At 44.3% G+C, this 17,797-nt stretch overlaps 1 protein-coding gene across 2 annotated transcripts in view; it reads right to left on the bottom strand.

The window, feature by feature from the left end:
* Nucleotides 1-8,050: 8,050 nt before the first annotated feature.
* TYRO3 (TYRO3 protein tyrosine kinase) overlaps nt 8,051-17,797 on the bottom strand; it is a 60,777-nt gene continuing 51,030 nt past the window's right edge. For both annotated transcript variants that reach the window (XM_083506815.1, XM_083506814.1), the window contains exons 14-19: nt 17,294-17,386; nt 16,031-16,152; nt 15,027-15,136; nt 12,244-12,403; nt 10,377-10,513; nt 8,051-9,915 (exon numbers count right to left, since the gene is read on the bottom strand). In XM_083506815.1, the coding sequence (XP_083362941.1) occupies nt 9,540-9,915; nt 10,377-10,513; nt 12,244-12,403; nt 15,027-15,136; nt 16,031-16,152; nt 17,294-17,386 (998 nt within the window). In that variant the 3' untranslated portion in view covers nt 8,051-9,539. The remainder of the gene's footprint in view (nt 9,916-10,376; nt 10,514-12,243; nt 12,404-15,026; nt 15,137-16,030; nt 16,153-17,293; nt 17,387-17,797) is intronic.

Below are 17,797 nucleotides of genomic sequence, written 5' to 3'. Positions count from 1 at the left end.
CTGAGCACAGATGAAAAGCAGTGTAGAAAATCTTCACTAGCCATTTCTCACACAGATGGATAACCAAATGTGGATTGTACAGAGGCAATGAAGATCTGAAAAACAGCAGTGGCCTAATTCAGAAATAAAGTGCAAGCAAATGTGATGTTTGAAGTTGTCCAAGAAGTTGGCAGTGGAACATGTGAAAAGGATATAGGGGTCTTAGTAGAAGACTTCACAGAGTGAAGTAGCAGCAAAAAAAAGCAAATGCTATACTTGACTGCATCAACAGACATCTAATGTCCTGATCAATGGAAATAATATTACCACTCTATTCAGTACCTGGAGTACTGTGCTCAGTACCTGAAATATACTCTGAGTCGAGGGCGGATTTCATGCTCTTTATTCAGCTCATAGTAGTGAGAGGAATGGAAGTTCCCCCAGAAAGAATGTCTGCTTTATATACATTATTTACACAATGGGCCCCACGTGATTGGCTATTTCTGGGATTCTCCTGTAGGCCAATCAGGTTGCAGATTCACTTCCACCTGGAGCTGGATTGGGTGGCTCCTGTGTTCTAGGCTCCTATTGTTCTAGGCTCCTATTGTTCTAGGACCAATCAGACCTCTGCATTTTGAATCCTATTGTTCTAGGACCAATCAGACTGCTGCATTTTGGATCCTATTGTTCTAGGACCAATCAGCTGCATTTTGGATCCTATTCAACTCAGTACATAACAGTACCAAATTTACAAATTTAAGAAGGTATTGATAAGCTGGAACCTGTGCAGAGGAGGGTGATGAAGGTGATCAAGGGTTTAAAAACAAAGCCTTATGAGGAATGGTTGAGGGAGTTTGGTATGTTTAGCCTGGAAAAGAGGAGCCTGAGAGGAGCTGATAGCCACCTTCAAATATCTAAAGCAGGCTTCCTCAAACTCAGCCCTCCAGATGTTTTGAGACTACAATTCCCATCATCCCTGGCCACTGGTCCTGCTAGCTAGGGATCATGTGAGTTGTAGGCCAAAAACAACTGGAGGGCTGAGTTTGAGGAAGCCTGATCTAAAGAGCTGTCATATGGAAGACGGAGCAAGCTTGTCTTCTGATCCGGAGGGTAGGACTCAAACCAATGATTCAAGTTACAAGTAATATATCTATGATAAGTAATATGTCTTTTACACTTCCATTTTCTGAAGGATTAAAAAAAAAAATTAAATTAAATTAACTCAACAATGCATTCCCAAGACGGGCTTAGTGCAATTGAAAACACTTTCTACTTCTCAAGAAAAAGAAGCAAATTCAGAATATTTACAGTAGGGGATTTTTTTTTTTTACATGTATCATTCATGAGTAACCTCCTGGGGGCTGCATGCCACTGGTAGGCAGAGCAAAAGTGGGTAGAACAATGACTGTGACTCTTGGTGTGTATGCTCCAGCAATGTAAAAGCGGCTACTACGCCTCCTCCCTCCCCCAAATCTCTCTATCCAGGCAAGCAAGAGGCATTGAAAGACACATTTCGGTCAAGCAAAAGCGCTCAAGAAAGGCACAGAACAGAGCCAGTGAGGGGCATGATGTGGGGAAGAGTCCTGGAGGCCAGCTAGAGAGGACTAGAAGGCCACATGTGGCCCTCCAGGACTGAGGTTCCTACCCCAGCTTGGCAGTGCCATTTAACAGCCCTCCCTTGTCTCTTGTTAAACAACCTCTACCTTTGTTTCTCGTTCCGTGTTCCTTGGGTGGTGGATAACAAAATGTGACAGTCGATAAGTCAATTCTGAAAGGACTTGGAAGTATCTTGACAGAGAGCCTCTTCATAGCATCAGTCTCGGATCAAATATTCCACAACAGGAGCAGAGCCAGCCCAGTGAAGTGAAGTGAGGTGAAGAAGAATTTCATGCCCTGGACAGGCCGTTGAATCTTATTTCAATACTGGCAATGGGATAGTACCCTCTGTGGCACCTGAGGGCAGCAGGCAGGTTGTGGGGGCACAGAGCAGGCCACTTGGCATTCACAGCTCTGTCCTCCAAGAAGTTACAGCCAGGGGGCTGCTTCCCAGCATCAGCTGCCTGAAGCAATCGCCTCACTCTGTCGAATGGCAACACCAACTCTGATGAAGTTTTGAGAAGTTGCTGGCATGAGACTTCACAAAACAGCACTTGATGAATGGTTTATAGCAGGAGGAAAGGCTTCAGCAGCTGTAGTGCTAAAGTAGTCATGCATCATGAGAAAGCTGGTGCACTCTTACCCTTCCCTTCAATTTTGTCTACTCAACCTTGAGAACAATGTTTTAAGTAGTAGTCTGATATTGGGAGAGGGGACGCGGGTGGTGCTGTGGGATAAACCACTGTGCCGCTTGGGCTTGCCGAATGAAAGGCCGGAAGTTTGAATCCCTGTGACGGGGTGAGCTTCTGTTGGTCCGTTCCTGCTCCTGCCAACCTAGCAGTTCAAAAGCAGGCCAAAAAGTGCAAGTAGATAACTAGGTACCGCTCTGGCGGGAAGGTAAACGGCGTTTCCGTGCACTGCTCTGGTTTCGCCAGTCATGCTGGCCACATGACCTAGAAAAAACTGTCTGCAGAAGCAGACAAAAGCCGTCTCCCTCGGCCTGTAAAGCGAGATGAGCGCCACAACCCCAGAGTTGTTCGCGACTGGACTAAATTGTCATGGGTCTCTTTACCTTTGATCTTGGGAACAGTCAAGTTTGTTTCTATTTTGAAACTTTTATAAAAGCAACAGTAAAGTGATGACATGAAGGGCAAGCACTAGGACACAGTACATATTTTATTTTAAAAAAGCATAAAAACTAATGACATGCTTCAGAAAATTAGATTTTATATATACACTTGCTCTGCTTGCTAGGTGGCTGCTGCAGGAAACATAAGCTGCAATCTGATGCACATTTGTTTGGGAATGAATCCCACTGAACTCATGAGACTTAATTCCGAATGAAAGAGGCACAAGTGGGAGCTGCAACAAAAGGTTGCAGCATGGACTGCTTCTGTTTAGGGTTCCATCCCACCTCCCCACAGTCAAGCAGCATTCTAAGCCACTGAGCATGCTCAGGCCTCTTTAGGCTCCCTCTTAGGTTTGTTTTCCCCTTCATTATTTTTGGTACTTCAAACTTTTAACCTGTTGATACTTCCCTCTTGTGTGTGGGTGATGCTGTTCTGATCACACAAGCAAAGACGCTCACTCTTGAATACTGGAACTAAAGGGTCAGTCTGTTAAACAACATGTTTCACACTGTTTGCTATGAGAGCACAGGTATGGTGACAAGGCAGCACTTGGTTAAGAACTATGTTCTCACCAGTCTCCTGTAAACATGTTTAGTAAACTTGAGGGAGGCAGGGCATAATGTCTAACAAACTCCACTCGACACCCATGTTGAATTATTGCATAGGCCATTCATTGGGAAGGTTTCTGTAGGACAGTTGCTTCGACTGTCTTAATTCAATCAGGTGAGTGTCCATAAAAATCCCAGGTCCAAACAACTGCAGTATGCTGCAGAATCTCCACGCTGGAAATTGCAAAATACTTATTTCACATATGCATTCAGACTCAAAAGTATAATTTGAAACTTGGGCTTCTATCACAATATTTTGTAGAGGAACTGGTGGGTTTTGTTAAGTAGATAGAGGAACTGTTCTAATGTAAGTTTTTGATCCCAAATCTACTGCTTCATTCCAGAACATAGAATATGGCTTTCTCAGCACTGACTGCATAGAACCATTTTTAACTCATAAAACCATTTTTAACTCATACCACCAGCATCACATCTATTACTTGCTTTTGGTAATATAGTGTTCTGATGATGGGAAGCCCATATGCACACCAGATACCACGAGCAATACTGATGATGTTTGCACAAATCAAGAACTTTCCCCCTAGCTCATGCTGTTTCATTATTATTATTATAATTATTATAATTATTATTATTATTATTTGAATTTGTATACTGCCCTTCACCCGCAGATCTCAGGGTGGTTCACAACCTAACAGATTTATTAATACGTGTAATATTTCTATGCTTGTTTTTCATGAAAACTCAATGCAAACCATCAAACCTTTAGCCACTCCTTTGTTCACACAACCAGCATGGTTAATGTTGCATAAAAGGAGAGAACAGGGCCTAGTTCCAGCTGCATAGCCCACACCACCCCTGCCCCCGGCTTCTGTTTCGTAGTCATCACTGAAACCTGGTGGGATAAGTCCCACGATTGGAATGTAATAATGGGGGGATACAATCTATTTCAGAGAAACAGACCAGACAAGAAAGGAGGAGGAGTGGCGTTATATGTCAGGGATGTGTATACCTGTGAAGAGATCCAAGATTTAGAACCTCAAAGCCAAAGTGAGAGCATTTGGGTCAAAATTAAGGGAGAGAAGAATAACAGAGACCTCATTGTGGGAGTTTACTATAGATCCCCAAGCCAAACGGAGGACATAGATGCTGCCTTCCTGGAACAGATGGCCAAGCATGCAAAAGGAAGGGAGATAGTAGTAATGGGGGACTTCAATTACCCGGATATTTGTTGGACGTCAAACTCAGCCAAGAGCATAAGGTCAAACAGATTCCTCACTGGCCTTGCAGACAACTTCATTGTCCAGAAAGTGGGAGAAGCAACAAGAGGAACAGCCATTTTAGATCTGGTCCTAACCAATGTTGATGACCTGGTTAGTGGGGTAGATGTGGAAGGATCATTAGGCGCGAGTGATCATGCTCTTCTGAAGTTTACTATACAGCGGAAAGTAGCAGCCAAGCATACTAGGACTCAATTTCTTGACTTTAAGAAAGCCGACTTCATAAAACTTAGGGAAGTGCTGGGTGAGATCCCATGGACAGCAATACTAAAAGGAAAGGGAGTTCATGATGGCTGGGAGTTTGTTAAGAGGGAGATAGTAAAAGCACAACGTCAGGCAATACCAATGAGACGAAAACATGGAAGGTGCCTAAAGAAACCAGGGTGGCTATCTAAAGAACTTTTAACTGAATTAAGATTAAAAAAGGATGTGTACAAAAAATGGAAAAGGGGGGAAACCACCAAAGAGGAATTCAAACAAATAGCCAGCACGTGTAGACACAAAGTCAGAAAAGCTAAAGCACAGAATGAACTCAGGCTTGCTAGAGAGGTTAAAAGCAACAAAAAAGGCTTTTATGGGTATGTTCGTAGCAAAAGGAAGAACAAAGAAACAGTGGGGTCACTCAGAGGAGAAGATGGTGAAATGCAAACAGGGGACACAGAAAGGGCTGAACTCCTCAATGCCTTCTTTGCCTCAGTCTTCTCCGATAAAGAAAACAATGCCCGACCTGAAGAATTTGGAGCAAATGATTCAGCAAAGGAAACACAGCCCAGAATAACTAAGGAGATAGTACAAGAATATTTGGCTAGATTAGATGTATTCAAGTCTCCAGGGCCAGATGAACTGCATCCAAGAGTATTAAAAGAACTGGCAGATGTGATCTCAGAACCACTGGCAGTCATCTTTGAGAATTCCTGGAGAACAGGCGAAGTCCCGGCAGACTGGAGGAGGGCAAATGTTGTCCCTATTTTCAAAAAGGGGAAAAGAGAGGACCCAAATAATTACCGCCCAGTCAGTCTGACATCAATAGCAGGGAAGATTCTGGAACAGATCATTAAGCAAACAGTCTGTGAGCACCTAGAAAGGAATGCTGTGATCACCAATAGTCAGCATGGATTTCTGAAAAATAAGTCATGTCAGACTAACCTGATCTCGTTTTTTGACAGAATTACAAGCCTGGTAGATGAAGGGAACGCAGTGGATGTAGCCTACCTTGACTTCAGCAAGGCATTTGACAAGGTGCCCCATGATATTCTTGTAAAGAAGCTGGTAAAATGCGGTCTTGACTATGCTACCACTCAGTGGATTTGTAACTGGCTGACTGACCGAACCCAAAGGGTGCTCATCAATGGTTCCTCTTCATCCTGGAGAAGAGTGACTAGTGGGGTGCCACAGGGTTCTGTCTTGGGCCCGGTCTTATCCAACATCTTTATCAACGACTTGGATGATGGACTCAAGGGCATCCTGATCAAATTTGCAGATGACACCAAACTGGGAGGGGTGGCTAACACCCCAGAGGACAGGATCACACTTCAAAACGACCTTGACAGATTAGAGAACTGGGCAAAAGCAAACAAGATGAATTTTAACAGGGAGAAATGTAAAGTATTGCACTTGGGCAAAAAAAATGAGAGGCACAAATACAAGATGGGTGACACCTGGCTTGAGAGCAGTACATGTGAAAAGGATCTAGGAGTCTTGGTTGACCACAAACTTGACATGAGCCAACAGTGTGACGCGGCAGCTAAAAAAGCCAATGCAATTCTGGGCTGCATCAATAGGAGTATAGCATCTAGATCAAGGGAAGTAATAGTGCCACTGTATTCTGCTCTGGTCAGACCACACCTGGAGTACTGTGTCCAGTTCTGGGCACCACAATTCAAGAAGGACACTGACAAACTGGAACGTGTCCAGAGGAGGGCAACCAAAATGGTCAAAGGCCTGGAAACGATGCCTTATGAGGAACGGCTAAGGGAGCTGGGCATGTTTAGCCTGGAGAAGAGGAGGTTAAGGGGTGATATGATAGCCATGTTCAAATATATAAAAGGATGTCACATAGAGGAGGGAGAAAGGTTGTTTTCTGCTGCTCCAGAGAAGCGGACACGGAGCAATGGATCCAAACTACAAGAAAGAAGATTCCACCTAAACATTAGGAAGAACTTCCTGACAGTAAGAGCTGTTCGACAGTGGAATTTGCTGCCAAGGAGTGTGGTGGAGTCTCCTACTTTGGAGGTCTTTAAGCAGAGGCTTGACAACCATATGTCAGGAGTGCTCTGATGGTGTTTCCTGCTTGGCAGGGGGTTGGACTCGATGGCCCTTGGGGTCTCTTCCAACTCTATGATTCTATGATTCTATGATTCTATGATGGTGCTAGAGACAGGGCAGAGATGGAAAAGCTTTGATGAATTATTGACTCTGCAAAGTTCCTGGCACATGAGAGTGACCACTCCAGTCTTTTAACCATCTAGAAAGGCATATATGAACATTACTGGTTAACACCTGAAAGTGGTAAACAGGTTGTGAGAAGGGGCCTTGTCAGTGTCTCTCAGGAGGATTTGTTTGGTGGTTTGAATTCCAGTAATTCTAGATTACCTTGTTTCAGAAGGGGCAGGAAGAAATGTAGACTCAGTGAGCACTGAATGAAACAGCAAAAAAAGGAAAGCATGACCAGGGCCATCTTAAGCATATCCGGCGCCATGGTGCGAAGATCCCTCCGAGGCCCCCTCTTTTCCAGAGTTGTTGACTTGTTGACCTTTTCCCAAGCCTCTGTGGGGATCGCGCTCCTTCCACGGAAGCTTGGGAAGGAAGCTGCAGCCCGCCAGTCATATAGCTGGCGAGGCACAGCTGGCAGGTGTGCAGGGAAAGAGGCCGCCGGCAAAGGCGCACAGCTCTCCCACTCGCTGTGGTGCCCCTGAGAGGCCAGCGCCCTGACGCAACGTGCCAATAAGCCCAATAGGAAAGATGGCTCTAAGCATGACTAATAATGCAAACATATTATCAGTGGGTGGTGTTTTGTTGTGCCAAAAGCCACTAAGGCAGAGATGGGGAAGATTGTTGGAGAACTGTTCTCATAATCCGTCACCATTGATCCTACTGGCAGAGGCTGGTGGGAGTTAGGAATACAATAACATTGGGAAAGTCAACAGGTTCCCCATCCCTGCTATAAGAGACCTGCAGCCTGGAAACATATATAATACTAGGCATGATCCAACACCCCTGCTCCCACCGCTTTAATACCTATGGATTTCAACAGCAGAGAGCTACACATATGTTAAGCACTCTCATGGAAACCAGTTGGACCGAAAAATACTTAATTTAAAAATTGATGCACCCAATGCGATTCTGTGGCTGCATATTGAATACTGATGCATCAGGGAATTTTTCTAACAGCTCAATAAAAATTCAGGCAGCCATGGTAAGGTGTAATGCCCTAGGCATACCTTATGTTAGGAACAGCAAAATACAGAAACACTGACTGATTTACACATTGTCAAAGTAGTCTTCTTCAAAGCGCGTGTTATTCTTTTCAGTTATGATTAATCAAAACAGGCTTATTGGAAAAATTAGAGCTCAAAAATGAACATTTCCTTCTGTAAGGTTACCAAAATACGTGAAGTTATGCTCCAATGCAGTTGAATCTCTGCAGAATGCTGAAACAACCTCTAATGAAGTAAGCCAGTGATTCTCAAAGTCTTTCTGACTGAAAACTACTTCTCTGCATGGAAAGCATTCCATTGGTACCTACTGAGTTTTTCTGCTGATGTCAACTGAGCAATTTCCTTGCTGCAGCTAATATTAATTTTTTTAGGATAAAATTTCTAAAATAAACGTCTGTTTTTTAATTTAAAGTTCTGCCTCTTACTATCATTATAGACCTCCTTTACGTATATGCACTTTTTGTACCTTGTCCACACAGCGCTATCCTAGACGTGTCTGCTCAGAAGTAAGTCCCACTGAGTTCAGTGGGACTTATTCCTACATAGGTAAGTATGCTACTGCAGCCTTAGTATCAAATTTTCCCATGCGCTAACTGCTTGTCCTACACTGGTCTCTCAAAGTCTGTTTGAAGTTTGGTTTCGTCTGTATGCATTTGTCACCCTGTCACAGAGTTTTGCTGACAAGGCAACTGTGCGTACAACCAACTTCATGTCGAACATCGAAAAGCAAAGAAAGACAAGAAAACCCAGTCCTGCAGTGTGGGAGAAGGCCAACTCTGCAGAGAGATGTCAGAACAGCCTTCACCAACTTGGTGGCCTCTAGATGTTTTCTTCTACAAATCCCATCAGCTGCTCTGCCTGGCGCTGATAGGAACTGTAGCAAAAAAAGATCTGGAGGGTATCAGGCTGGCAAAAACCGTGCCCGCATGTTGTTGCTTAGCTGCAATGTCAGCCTTGAGGAATGCTTCCATCCAACAACCAAATACTGTAACAATCTGAGAAACGGCGCAAGATTTCTTCATTGTACAGAAGCAGCCAGTTTGAGAACCACTGAGGTAGACAAGAGGACTAGGTGGTACTGCTAAACTACTGTTCCCCCTCACGCCCTTAAATACAGTATCCATCAATAGCAGATCATTTCCCCATCGCATGTGCTGGTCCCAATCTTCCTTGCTCAGAGCTGGAAAATCTTACCAAAAAAGAGAGAATGTTGAGTAGCACCCTGCTCAACTCCAATATTCCGTTATCAACTCGGTTGACGAACAGGCATTCGTTGGCTGTAAGTACAGACTAGGCCACTCCCACTGGATTTCATTTCACCATTGCAGGAAGTTAGTTTCAGAAGGCCAATAGGTGATAAAGATTTGTGGTCATTTTGAGCATGAGCCACAGCAACTCAAACAGCTGCAGAAGTAGCTCATTTTACAGCTACCTATGCTGGTTAAAAGCAGCCTACAACTGTCTTTGTAAAGCAGTACCAGATGATGATAAAAATGCACACATCTTATTGGAGGAGAGTGGAGTGTCATTCCCCCCCCTCTTCCTTTCAGGCTAACATCGTTTTGGTCCCATCTCCAAATCATAAAGAAGGCTCCTGGCTTCCCCCTCAGGTGCGTCCGGATGCCTTTCGCTTTCAGCATCACTCCCAAGGCACAAGGGGCTCATGATGTAACGATAGTCACTCGTGACAGCGGCAGCAGCTGCTCCTGCAATGTTCGCGTCACCGTCCAATGTTCCAAAGGGACAATCCGTTGAGGGGTCATTCCTGTAAGCTTCTTGTGGCTTCCCAATGTTGACATACAAGGGGTCCTGACTGGATGAGAGCAAAGACAGTCTGGCCAAGATCATTTCTAGTTGCAGTTTCAGGGCTCCGAAGCTGGGGCGTAGCTTAGGTTCTGAATGCCAGCATCTGCACATGAGATCGTAGCTGCACGAAAAACAGAACAAAACAAAATGAGAAAAGAAGCACCTCGGGACAACCAAAGGCTGTGTAAGCTGCACTGGGAACATATATTTATATTTTAAAAATAAAAGCTGCATACCAGTGTGTGTTCCCTCTGCCCAGCGGAACACAGTGGTTAAACAGATTTGTTTCTGTTTTGATTGCAAAATACATTTTCAAAAGCACATTGGTAAAAGCACATTGAAGGCAAGCTGAACAGTATCAAAATAATATGGAGGAATCTCAATTAAATCATGCAACCCACCCCTCCGTCCATTAAGAAAGCATTCTCTACAATGGGCACAGCCCAATGGGACTTCCTCCTATCTGAGCTGGCCCAAAGTATGCCTGTATTTTTGTGGAACTTCAGCTTATCATAGTGTGGTCTGCACTGTAGAAGAAATTGTTCATGTTTGGAAAACCAAATGGCTTAATAAACTACTCACACATCTTCCAAGCACTCCAGGGGCTGTTTCAGTCTGTTTCCACTGATGAGGTAGTTGTAAATTTCTGCATTCTCAATGCCTGCATAAGGAGTTTGCCCCCGCGTCACAATTTCCCACATTGTCACACCAAATGCCCACTGAAATACAGTTGGGGAGGGGATAAGTTAAACAAATGGGAGAAACATATCTAAAAACAATTTCAGGAGAAGAAACATGCTTAGAATATCAGTCGTCCTTTTTCCAGTCTTGCTCCCAGTATAATCGGACAGAGATGATTCCTGGATTTCCTGTTCCAGTGCAGTTCAGTCTGAGTGTGTCAAAGGACTGTGCTTTCATTCATAATTTTCTATCTTTCCTCCTTCTGTAAATAATCCTAAATAATATTAAAAGCGGTTCTTTACCTGCACAAACTGAGGATCATTTTAACAGGCCCAGAAAAGACAACTAACTGCTAATAGGTATGTACCGTATTTTTCGCTCTATAACACGCACCCGACCATAACACATACGTAGTTTTTAGAGGAGGAAAATCCGTAGGCATGCCACCCGTAGGCATTCCCTCCATAACACGCACAGACATTTCCCCTTACTTTTTAGGAGGAAAAAATTGAGTGTTATGGTGAAAATAATACGGTAACTCACTGCTTTTTAAAATCCAGTTGTTAATGAACACAAACATCCCTCTTCGGCTGAGGACTACCACAACATTACACTAGAGGGAGCAGTCTTCTTTTTGCAGAGCAATCACGCTATATTAGCAAAATGTGATATTTGTATCCTTACATGGGAGCTCAGGGTAGCATACAATATGACAATCAGTTATCTTTCTCAGTAATCGCACCATGTTCGAACTGTGTGAATCGTATTGTGATGTCTCCGGAAGCTGCACAGAAAACCAAGTTATAATGGGCAGCATACAAATTTAAGAAATGCGTTCTTTCGTTCTTTCCATTATGTGTGTGTGTTGGGGATGAATGGGCAGGAGAGGGCTATTCTTTATGGGCTTCTCAGAAGCAACTGGTTGGCCACTGTGAGAAACGAGATGCTAGGCTAAATAGATCTTTGGTCTGATCCAGCAGGGTTCTTCTTCAGTTCATAGAAAAAATGATCTTCTCCACAGAACACTGTGCCTCTGGCCCACCGTCTAGTTCCCATGACTCAGTGTTCTTCCCCTGCCTCCACTTCCCTCCCTTTCCGCTGTTGTTTCCCTAGCGTCAAAAGCACCATGTGTGCCCTGATGACATGATATAAAGAACAGTAACAACTCTGCAAACGCTTCTTTTGTTTCATGCTGCTTTATGTTTCAGAGCTCCGTCACAGCCCTGGTGACGTGCAAGGCACTTTCACATGCACACCACACTTCGCTTTTGCAAAATTGCCAGCATTGGCTTTGGACTGAGAAGCGTGATGCTCCCTCATCACAGGCAAATGCCACAGAAAGTAGCTTGGCCAGCCCTATGCTTGGCACTGGGAAACGCTGAGCACAAACGTTGTGTGATATTAGCCCAGGGCTTCCAAGGTGCTTTGCTCAGTGTTTCCCAGTGCCAAGCATAGGGATGGCCAAGTTGCTTTCTGCAGGGATTGCCTGTGCAATTGAGCCTCCCAGTTTCCATATACATATCCCTTGCCCACAGCTGACATCACATGTGGGGCAAGTGAGTGTGGCTTGGGGAAAATGGCCTGGCAGGCCAAACAGAGACCTGTGCCAGGCCAAATTTGGCCTGGCAGGCTGGAGGTCCCCACCCCGGCTTATGCCTGGGTAAATGTGATCGTCTTTAAGGTGCCACAAGAATCTTCGTGGTTTTTGCGGCAACAGAATTTGTACGTAGGGAAACAGGTGCTCCTGGGAAGAGCAAAGAAGGCTCACCACATCACTATGTGTTGTGTAGAGATTGTCCGCCAGGCTTTCCAGGGCAAGCCACTTCACTGGCAGCTTGGAGGCACAGCCCTGGCGGTAATAGTCTCCACTATAGATTTTCTTTGAAAGCCCAAAATCAGCAACGCACACGTTCATGTATTCATCCAACCTAAAGGAAGAAGAAGAAAAAAGAATTCAAGCAACTTGGCATACGCAGGAAGAAAACAACAAGTGCAGATTTCTCCTTCAAACACTACCACCTTCCCTGGCTTGAAGAGTTTGTATTTGGATTTGATATCCCACTTTATCACTACCCAAAGGAGTCTCAAAGTGGCTAACATTCCCCTTTCCCTTCCTCCCCCACAACAAACGCTCTGTGAGGTGAGTGGGGCTGAGAGACTTCAAAGAAGTGTGACTAGCCCAAGGTCACCCAGCAGCTGCATGTGGAGGAGCGGAGACGCGAACCCGGTTCACCAGATTACGAGACTACCACTCTTAACCACTACACCACACTGGCTTGAGAGTCTCACAGTTACAATTCACAAGGCTAAGTATGCTTAAGACTATTGGTGAACCTGAGTCATCATCAGCTAACACCTGCTCAGTAGCTGGCATGACTGGTAGTCTCCCAGTTGTCTACCTTAGGAAGTGAGCTACCTATGTCTAAAGGCCATAGTGGAAGAGCAGCTGCCTTGCATGCAGAAGGCCCCAGCCTCAATCCCTGGCATCTCCAGGTACGGCTGGTAGAGACTCCTGCCTGGACAGCCATTGCCAGTCAGTGTAGACAACGCAGAGCTAGATGAACCAATGTTCTGCCTCAGTAGAAGGCACCTTCCTATGTGGCAGGGAGAGGATGCTGGTTTCAAACGGATGAGGTGATTCACTTCGGCTTGCTTCCTTCAAGGAGGAGTGAGAAGAAGCAGGGGAGCCATCAGCTCTTGAAGGGCCCAACAGGGACCGCCCCTTCCCCATCTTTCCCAGCAGCTCCTCAACGACCTGCACACATCCCCTGAGAGGAAGGCTGAAGAGGCCAAGCTCATGAAGAGGCCACTGATATCATGAGAAAAACCCATGACAATAGCAGAATGGTACCCAAGCATATGTCTGTGTAACAAAGTTGCTATAGATTTTTCCAGTTGCTCCACTTATCTAACTGGTCTAAATTTTCTAAACACCTCTGCAGACAATGTTGCAAAAGAGATTTTAAAAAAAGAAAAAGAAAAAGATGAAATGCTATATGCATACTAATATTCGTACCATAATACCCAATCCCCACAGAATGGGATAGGAAGAAGAAGAGGGTTTCTGCTTAGGAACAGCCATACACAAATCCTCCTTATGGTCTTCCAGATTTGCTTCTGACACTTTCATGGCTCTGTTTGATTTTGATCTGCCTCGTCTCAGTAAAAATAAAGGATGGGATTCACTTGACAAGCCCTATCAGTGGAGCCCTGTGCAAGGATTTCTGCTTATGCAACAGGGCTCCCTGGAAAAAATAAGTCTTGGGGGGGAGGTCATGAGAACCCCCCCCCCCGGACAAGATTCAGGGGAGGGGGATTCTTCCATCTGACAAACTAAAATGCTTGTGCAGAGGGAACGTTTGTCACAGCGTGATTCTGAATTCTTCACATGTTTTGAATTTTATATTGTGTTACACTTTTGAAAATTGTTTGCCACTTGAGATTTTTCTTTTGATTGAGAGGTATATATATTTGCTAAATAAAATAAACAATAAATAAAATTTGAGGCGGGGGGGAATAGCTTTTTCCTTTATGTATCTTTCTTTAAAAAAATAAAATTTATCCTCTCCTGCAAGCCTTCCCACATTTTCCTTTGTTGAAACATTTCTCCTCGCCTTGTCTTTCTGAGTCAATGTCACCACCTTCCTGAAATGGTGGGCAGTCTAAGAGATGGGTTATATGAGCTCACTGCTTGTCTTTTTGGTTAGTCACATCTAAGAACTTCAACAGGAGAGTACACACCCGCAGGGAATATATTGGGGAAAAACTTGACAAAATGGCACAGGTTCAGGCTGGGGAGTTGGGAAGGTGTGAGGCTCATGCCATGGAGAAGTGTGAAAGATGCATCCATGATATTAGTGCAGGGAAGGGAAGTCTGTGGCCTTTCAGATGATATTGGACTCCAACTCCTATCAGCCTCAGCCAGCATGGCCAGTGCCCAGGGATGATGTGGGCCGGAGTCAAGTAATATAAGGTAAAGGGTAAAGGGATCCCTGACCATTAGGTCCCGTCATGACCGACTCTGAGGTTGTGACGCTCATCTCGCTTTATTGGCCGAGGGAGTTGGCGTAAAGCTTCTGGGTCATGTGGCTAGCATGACTAAGCTGCTTCTGGCGAACCAGAGCAGCACACGGAAACACCATTTACCTTCCCGCTGGAGAGGTACCTATTTATCTACTTGTACTTTGACGTATATAGACAGCCAAAAGTTCCCTACCCAATCGTTTTCAGAGCACTCATGTGGCGTTGGAAGGGAGGCAAATCACATTTTCCTTGTCAACTCAAAATACTAGTCCGAATGTTGGGAAATTGCAACTTTCCTGCAATGGATGCATTAGCAGCAGGCAATGTTGTTTGGATCTCCTGCAAGAGCTAAGCAATCAATGAATTGTTTCATTGTTCACAAAGGCTCTCCATGACCTAGTTTCCTTCATGGACTTAAGTCAGCTGCAGCCACACCTGGGAAGCCTTGGGCTTTCCCAACTGACCTTTTCTGTTTCTCTTAATCTCTGCAAATGTTTCAGTTAACCAATAAGGACTTTGTGGACTTACATGCAATTCCGAGCAGCAAGGTCTCTGTGGATGAAGTTTTTGGAGCTCAGGTACTCCATGCCACTAGCAATGTCAATCATAAACTTCAAGAGTGTCTGAAGAGGCAGGTTCTGCAGAAAAGAAGAACAGTTATTAAATGTCCAATTATTGGACAAACTGCAAATGTTTCACCATGCTATGTCCAGGCATTTCCCCATTTGTTATCAACTCCAGAGATGACAAACTCTGATTAGAAGAGCCAGGCTGGATCTAGACACATCAAAGAAGTGTTTCAGTTAAATGTGTTGCAAACGTTGTATGAGAAACTGGGTTAGGAAAAATGGAACTCCACAGGACTATATAATTTAAACAATCTTAGTGGCTAGCTCCAATCTGACTACATGCCCCTCTGGGCATCCTTTTATTGTGCAAGCGTGATTATTTGTGCTCATCATGGGTTTGTGCTAATTGCATGGGATCCCACACTTAATACCGTTTGCCCCTGCAAAGGTTTCAGGGCAGGCATTCTGTTTCGTTTCCAGTCAGTGCAGTTCACATACCTTCCTGCTGAAATCCTGTAACTTCTTATATCACAAATGTTCTGGTGGTTTAATCAACCTGCTTTTGTTGCACTGTAGTTCCCAACAATAGTGCAAAAAACTTTGGGAAACCAACACAGAACTAATAAAGCAGAATGGTGTACGGACTGCCTAGTATAAGGCCACAACTAATGCACTGTTACTGCATCCATTGCATTTAATAAATGTTGCAGAACACAACTGCAAACACACACACACACACACATGTCTGGAGGTGCCCTGGATGAGCTTTACATGTTTATATGCTGAGCAATGAACAAAGCTTGTAATTTGTCTTCAACAATAAGTAGAATGCCTGAACTTAATGCAGAGTATAAGAGGTCTGCCCCAATACAAGAAGATGCATAGTGTACATTCAACAAATAAAGACGTGTGACCTTCCAATTAATTCTTCTGTGAGAGATCTGGTATGAGAGAGAATCTTACAAAAGGGTTTTCTCCAATCCGGGACATCAGTAGAAAAGAGTGAAGGTCTCCATGCTTCATGAACGGCAGGATAACCATTGGGATTGGAAGCCGGCCTTTAGGCCGATTGCGCAAGCTGACTCCTGATATGAGAGAAGAAAAGAGCAACTAGCAAGTATAGTCATCCCTGATCACCTGCCCAAACCTATTGTCTTCCAGATGTTTTGGACTACAGCTTCTAACATCCCTGACCATTGGCCTACTAAGCGGGGCTGGTGCAAGTTTCAGTCCAAAACATCTGGAGGGCACCGGATTGTACTCCTTTGTTCATAATCTGATAAAAATGCATTGCTATTTTTTCTGGAGGGCTGAATGTCTAAACCTTTGGTCTGATCCAGCCCCTGCGTTCAGTGATATCTATTTTTATTTACTACACAAGAATGTGTAAGCATTAATGTGTTTCCAGATGTTAACCATTCTCCTCTAAGTTGTTGTCAGAAAAAGCTCTGCACTTCACAGTGCCATATAGTATAAATCCAAAAATGGACTTTTTCTTCCTTCCCTTGAACCCAGGAACATCCCATTTAACGCAACAGGATAGTGTGTGCTCCGAGGTCCCATTTCTTAACCTGCTCACCTAATGCATCTCTGTCTACAGTGCAGTGAATGTAATTGTCTGATATATAATGTTTATTTGTTGGCGAAATGAGTGTCAGAGAAGAGAAGCAGTGTACAGTGGTACCTCGGGTTACATACGCTTCAGGTTACAGACTCCGCTAACCCAGAAATAGTACCTCAGGTTAAGAACTTTGCTTCAGGATGAGAACAGAAATTGTGCTTCAGCGGTGCGGCGGCAGCAGGAGGCCCCATTAGCTAAAGTGGTGCTTCAGGTTAAGAACAGTTTCAGGTTAAGAACAGACCTCCGGAACGAAGTAAGTACTTAACCCAAGGTACCACTGTACTGTTACGAGCATTTGGAATGTGAGAGCATGTAAGTTCTCAGAGAATTTATACTGTATCAGAACAGGGCAGTACATGACGTTACTGCTGCCATCTCCCAGTTTAGCACTGCTAGGAATGGCTAGCATGGTGGGGTGGTGCCACAGAGCCACTCTTCTGCCACTTGCATGACTGTTGCTAACTGGGATGGTGCAAGGGCAGTGTGCCCATGCCCCGCTGCCCTTGCTGCTGCTAAGTGGCCAGGATGGCATTGTCAGGAGCTGTTGTGCACAGGAGCTGTGAAATACGCTTTGGGTGCTAAATACGAGATGCAAAAGAGCTCACCAATCAGTTTAGTAACGTGCGGATGGTCAAACTCTTTCATGCAGGCAGCTTCCCTCAGGAATTCCTCAATGTCATTGGAGGTGAAAATATCCGCTACAATAAAAGAAAAGAATGCTGAGGTTTCCTTTTGAACTAGGTGGGAGTAACTTCCAAGGAAACAAGCAGAAAAGTTAGAACTCCTAGAAGCATTGGATACCCTTCATTAAACGTTTCCACTGAGAAGCATACAGACACATTATATATATTTAACAAGATTCATATAATGTAGTAGGACAAAAGAGCTCTAACTGGGTTTACAAGACTGTCTAAAATATTTATATAGAATACCATTTTTAAAAAAACCTGTAGCCACACCCACAAGATACATTTAAAACATTCGTATTCCACTTTAAGAGTCATGACTTATATGGTACCTGCAAAGAATCCTAGGAAATGTAGTTCGTTAAGGGAATGGAGAATTGTTAGGAGACCCTAAATGAACCACAGTTTCTAGGATTCTTGGGG

Source organism: Podarcis liolepis, assembly GCF_965112155.1.
Source record: "Podarcis liolepis genome assembly, chromosome: 1".
NCBI lineage: Eukaryota > Metazoa > Chordata > Lepidosauria > Squamata > Lacertidae > Podarcis > Podarcis liolepis.
The sequence above is the reverse complement of the archived record's forward strand: the minus strand, read 5'-3'. Positions and strand labels throughout refer to the sequence as shown.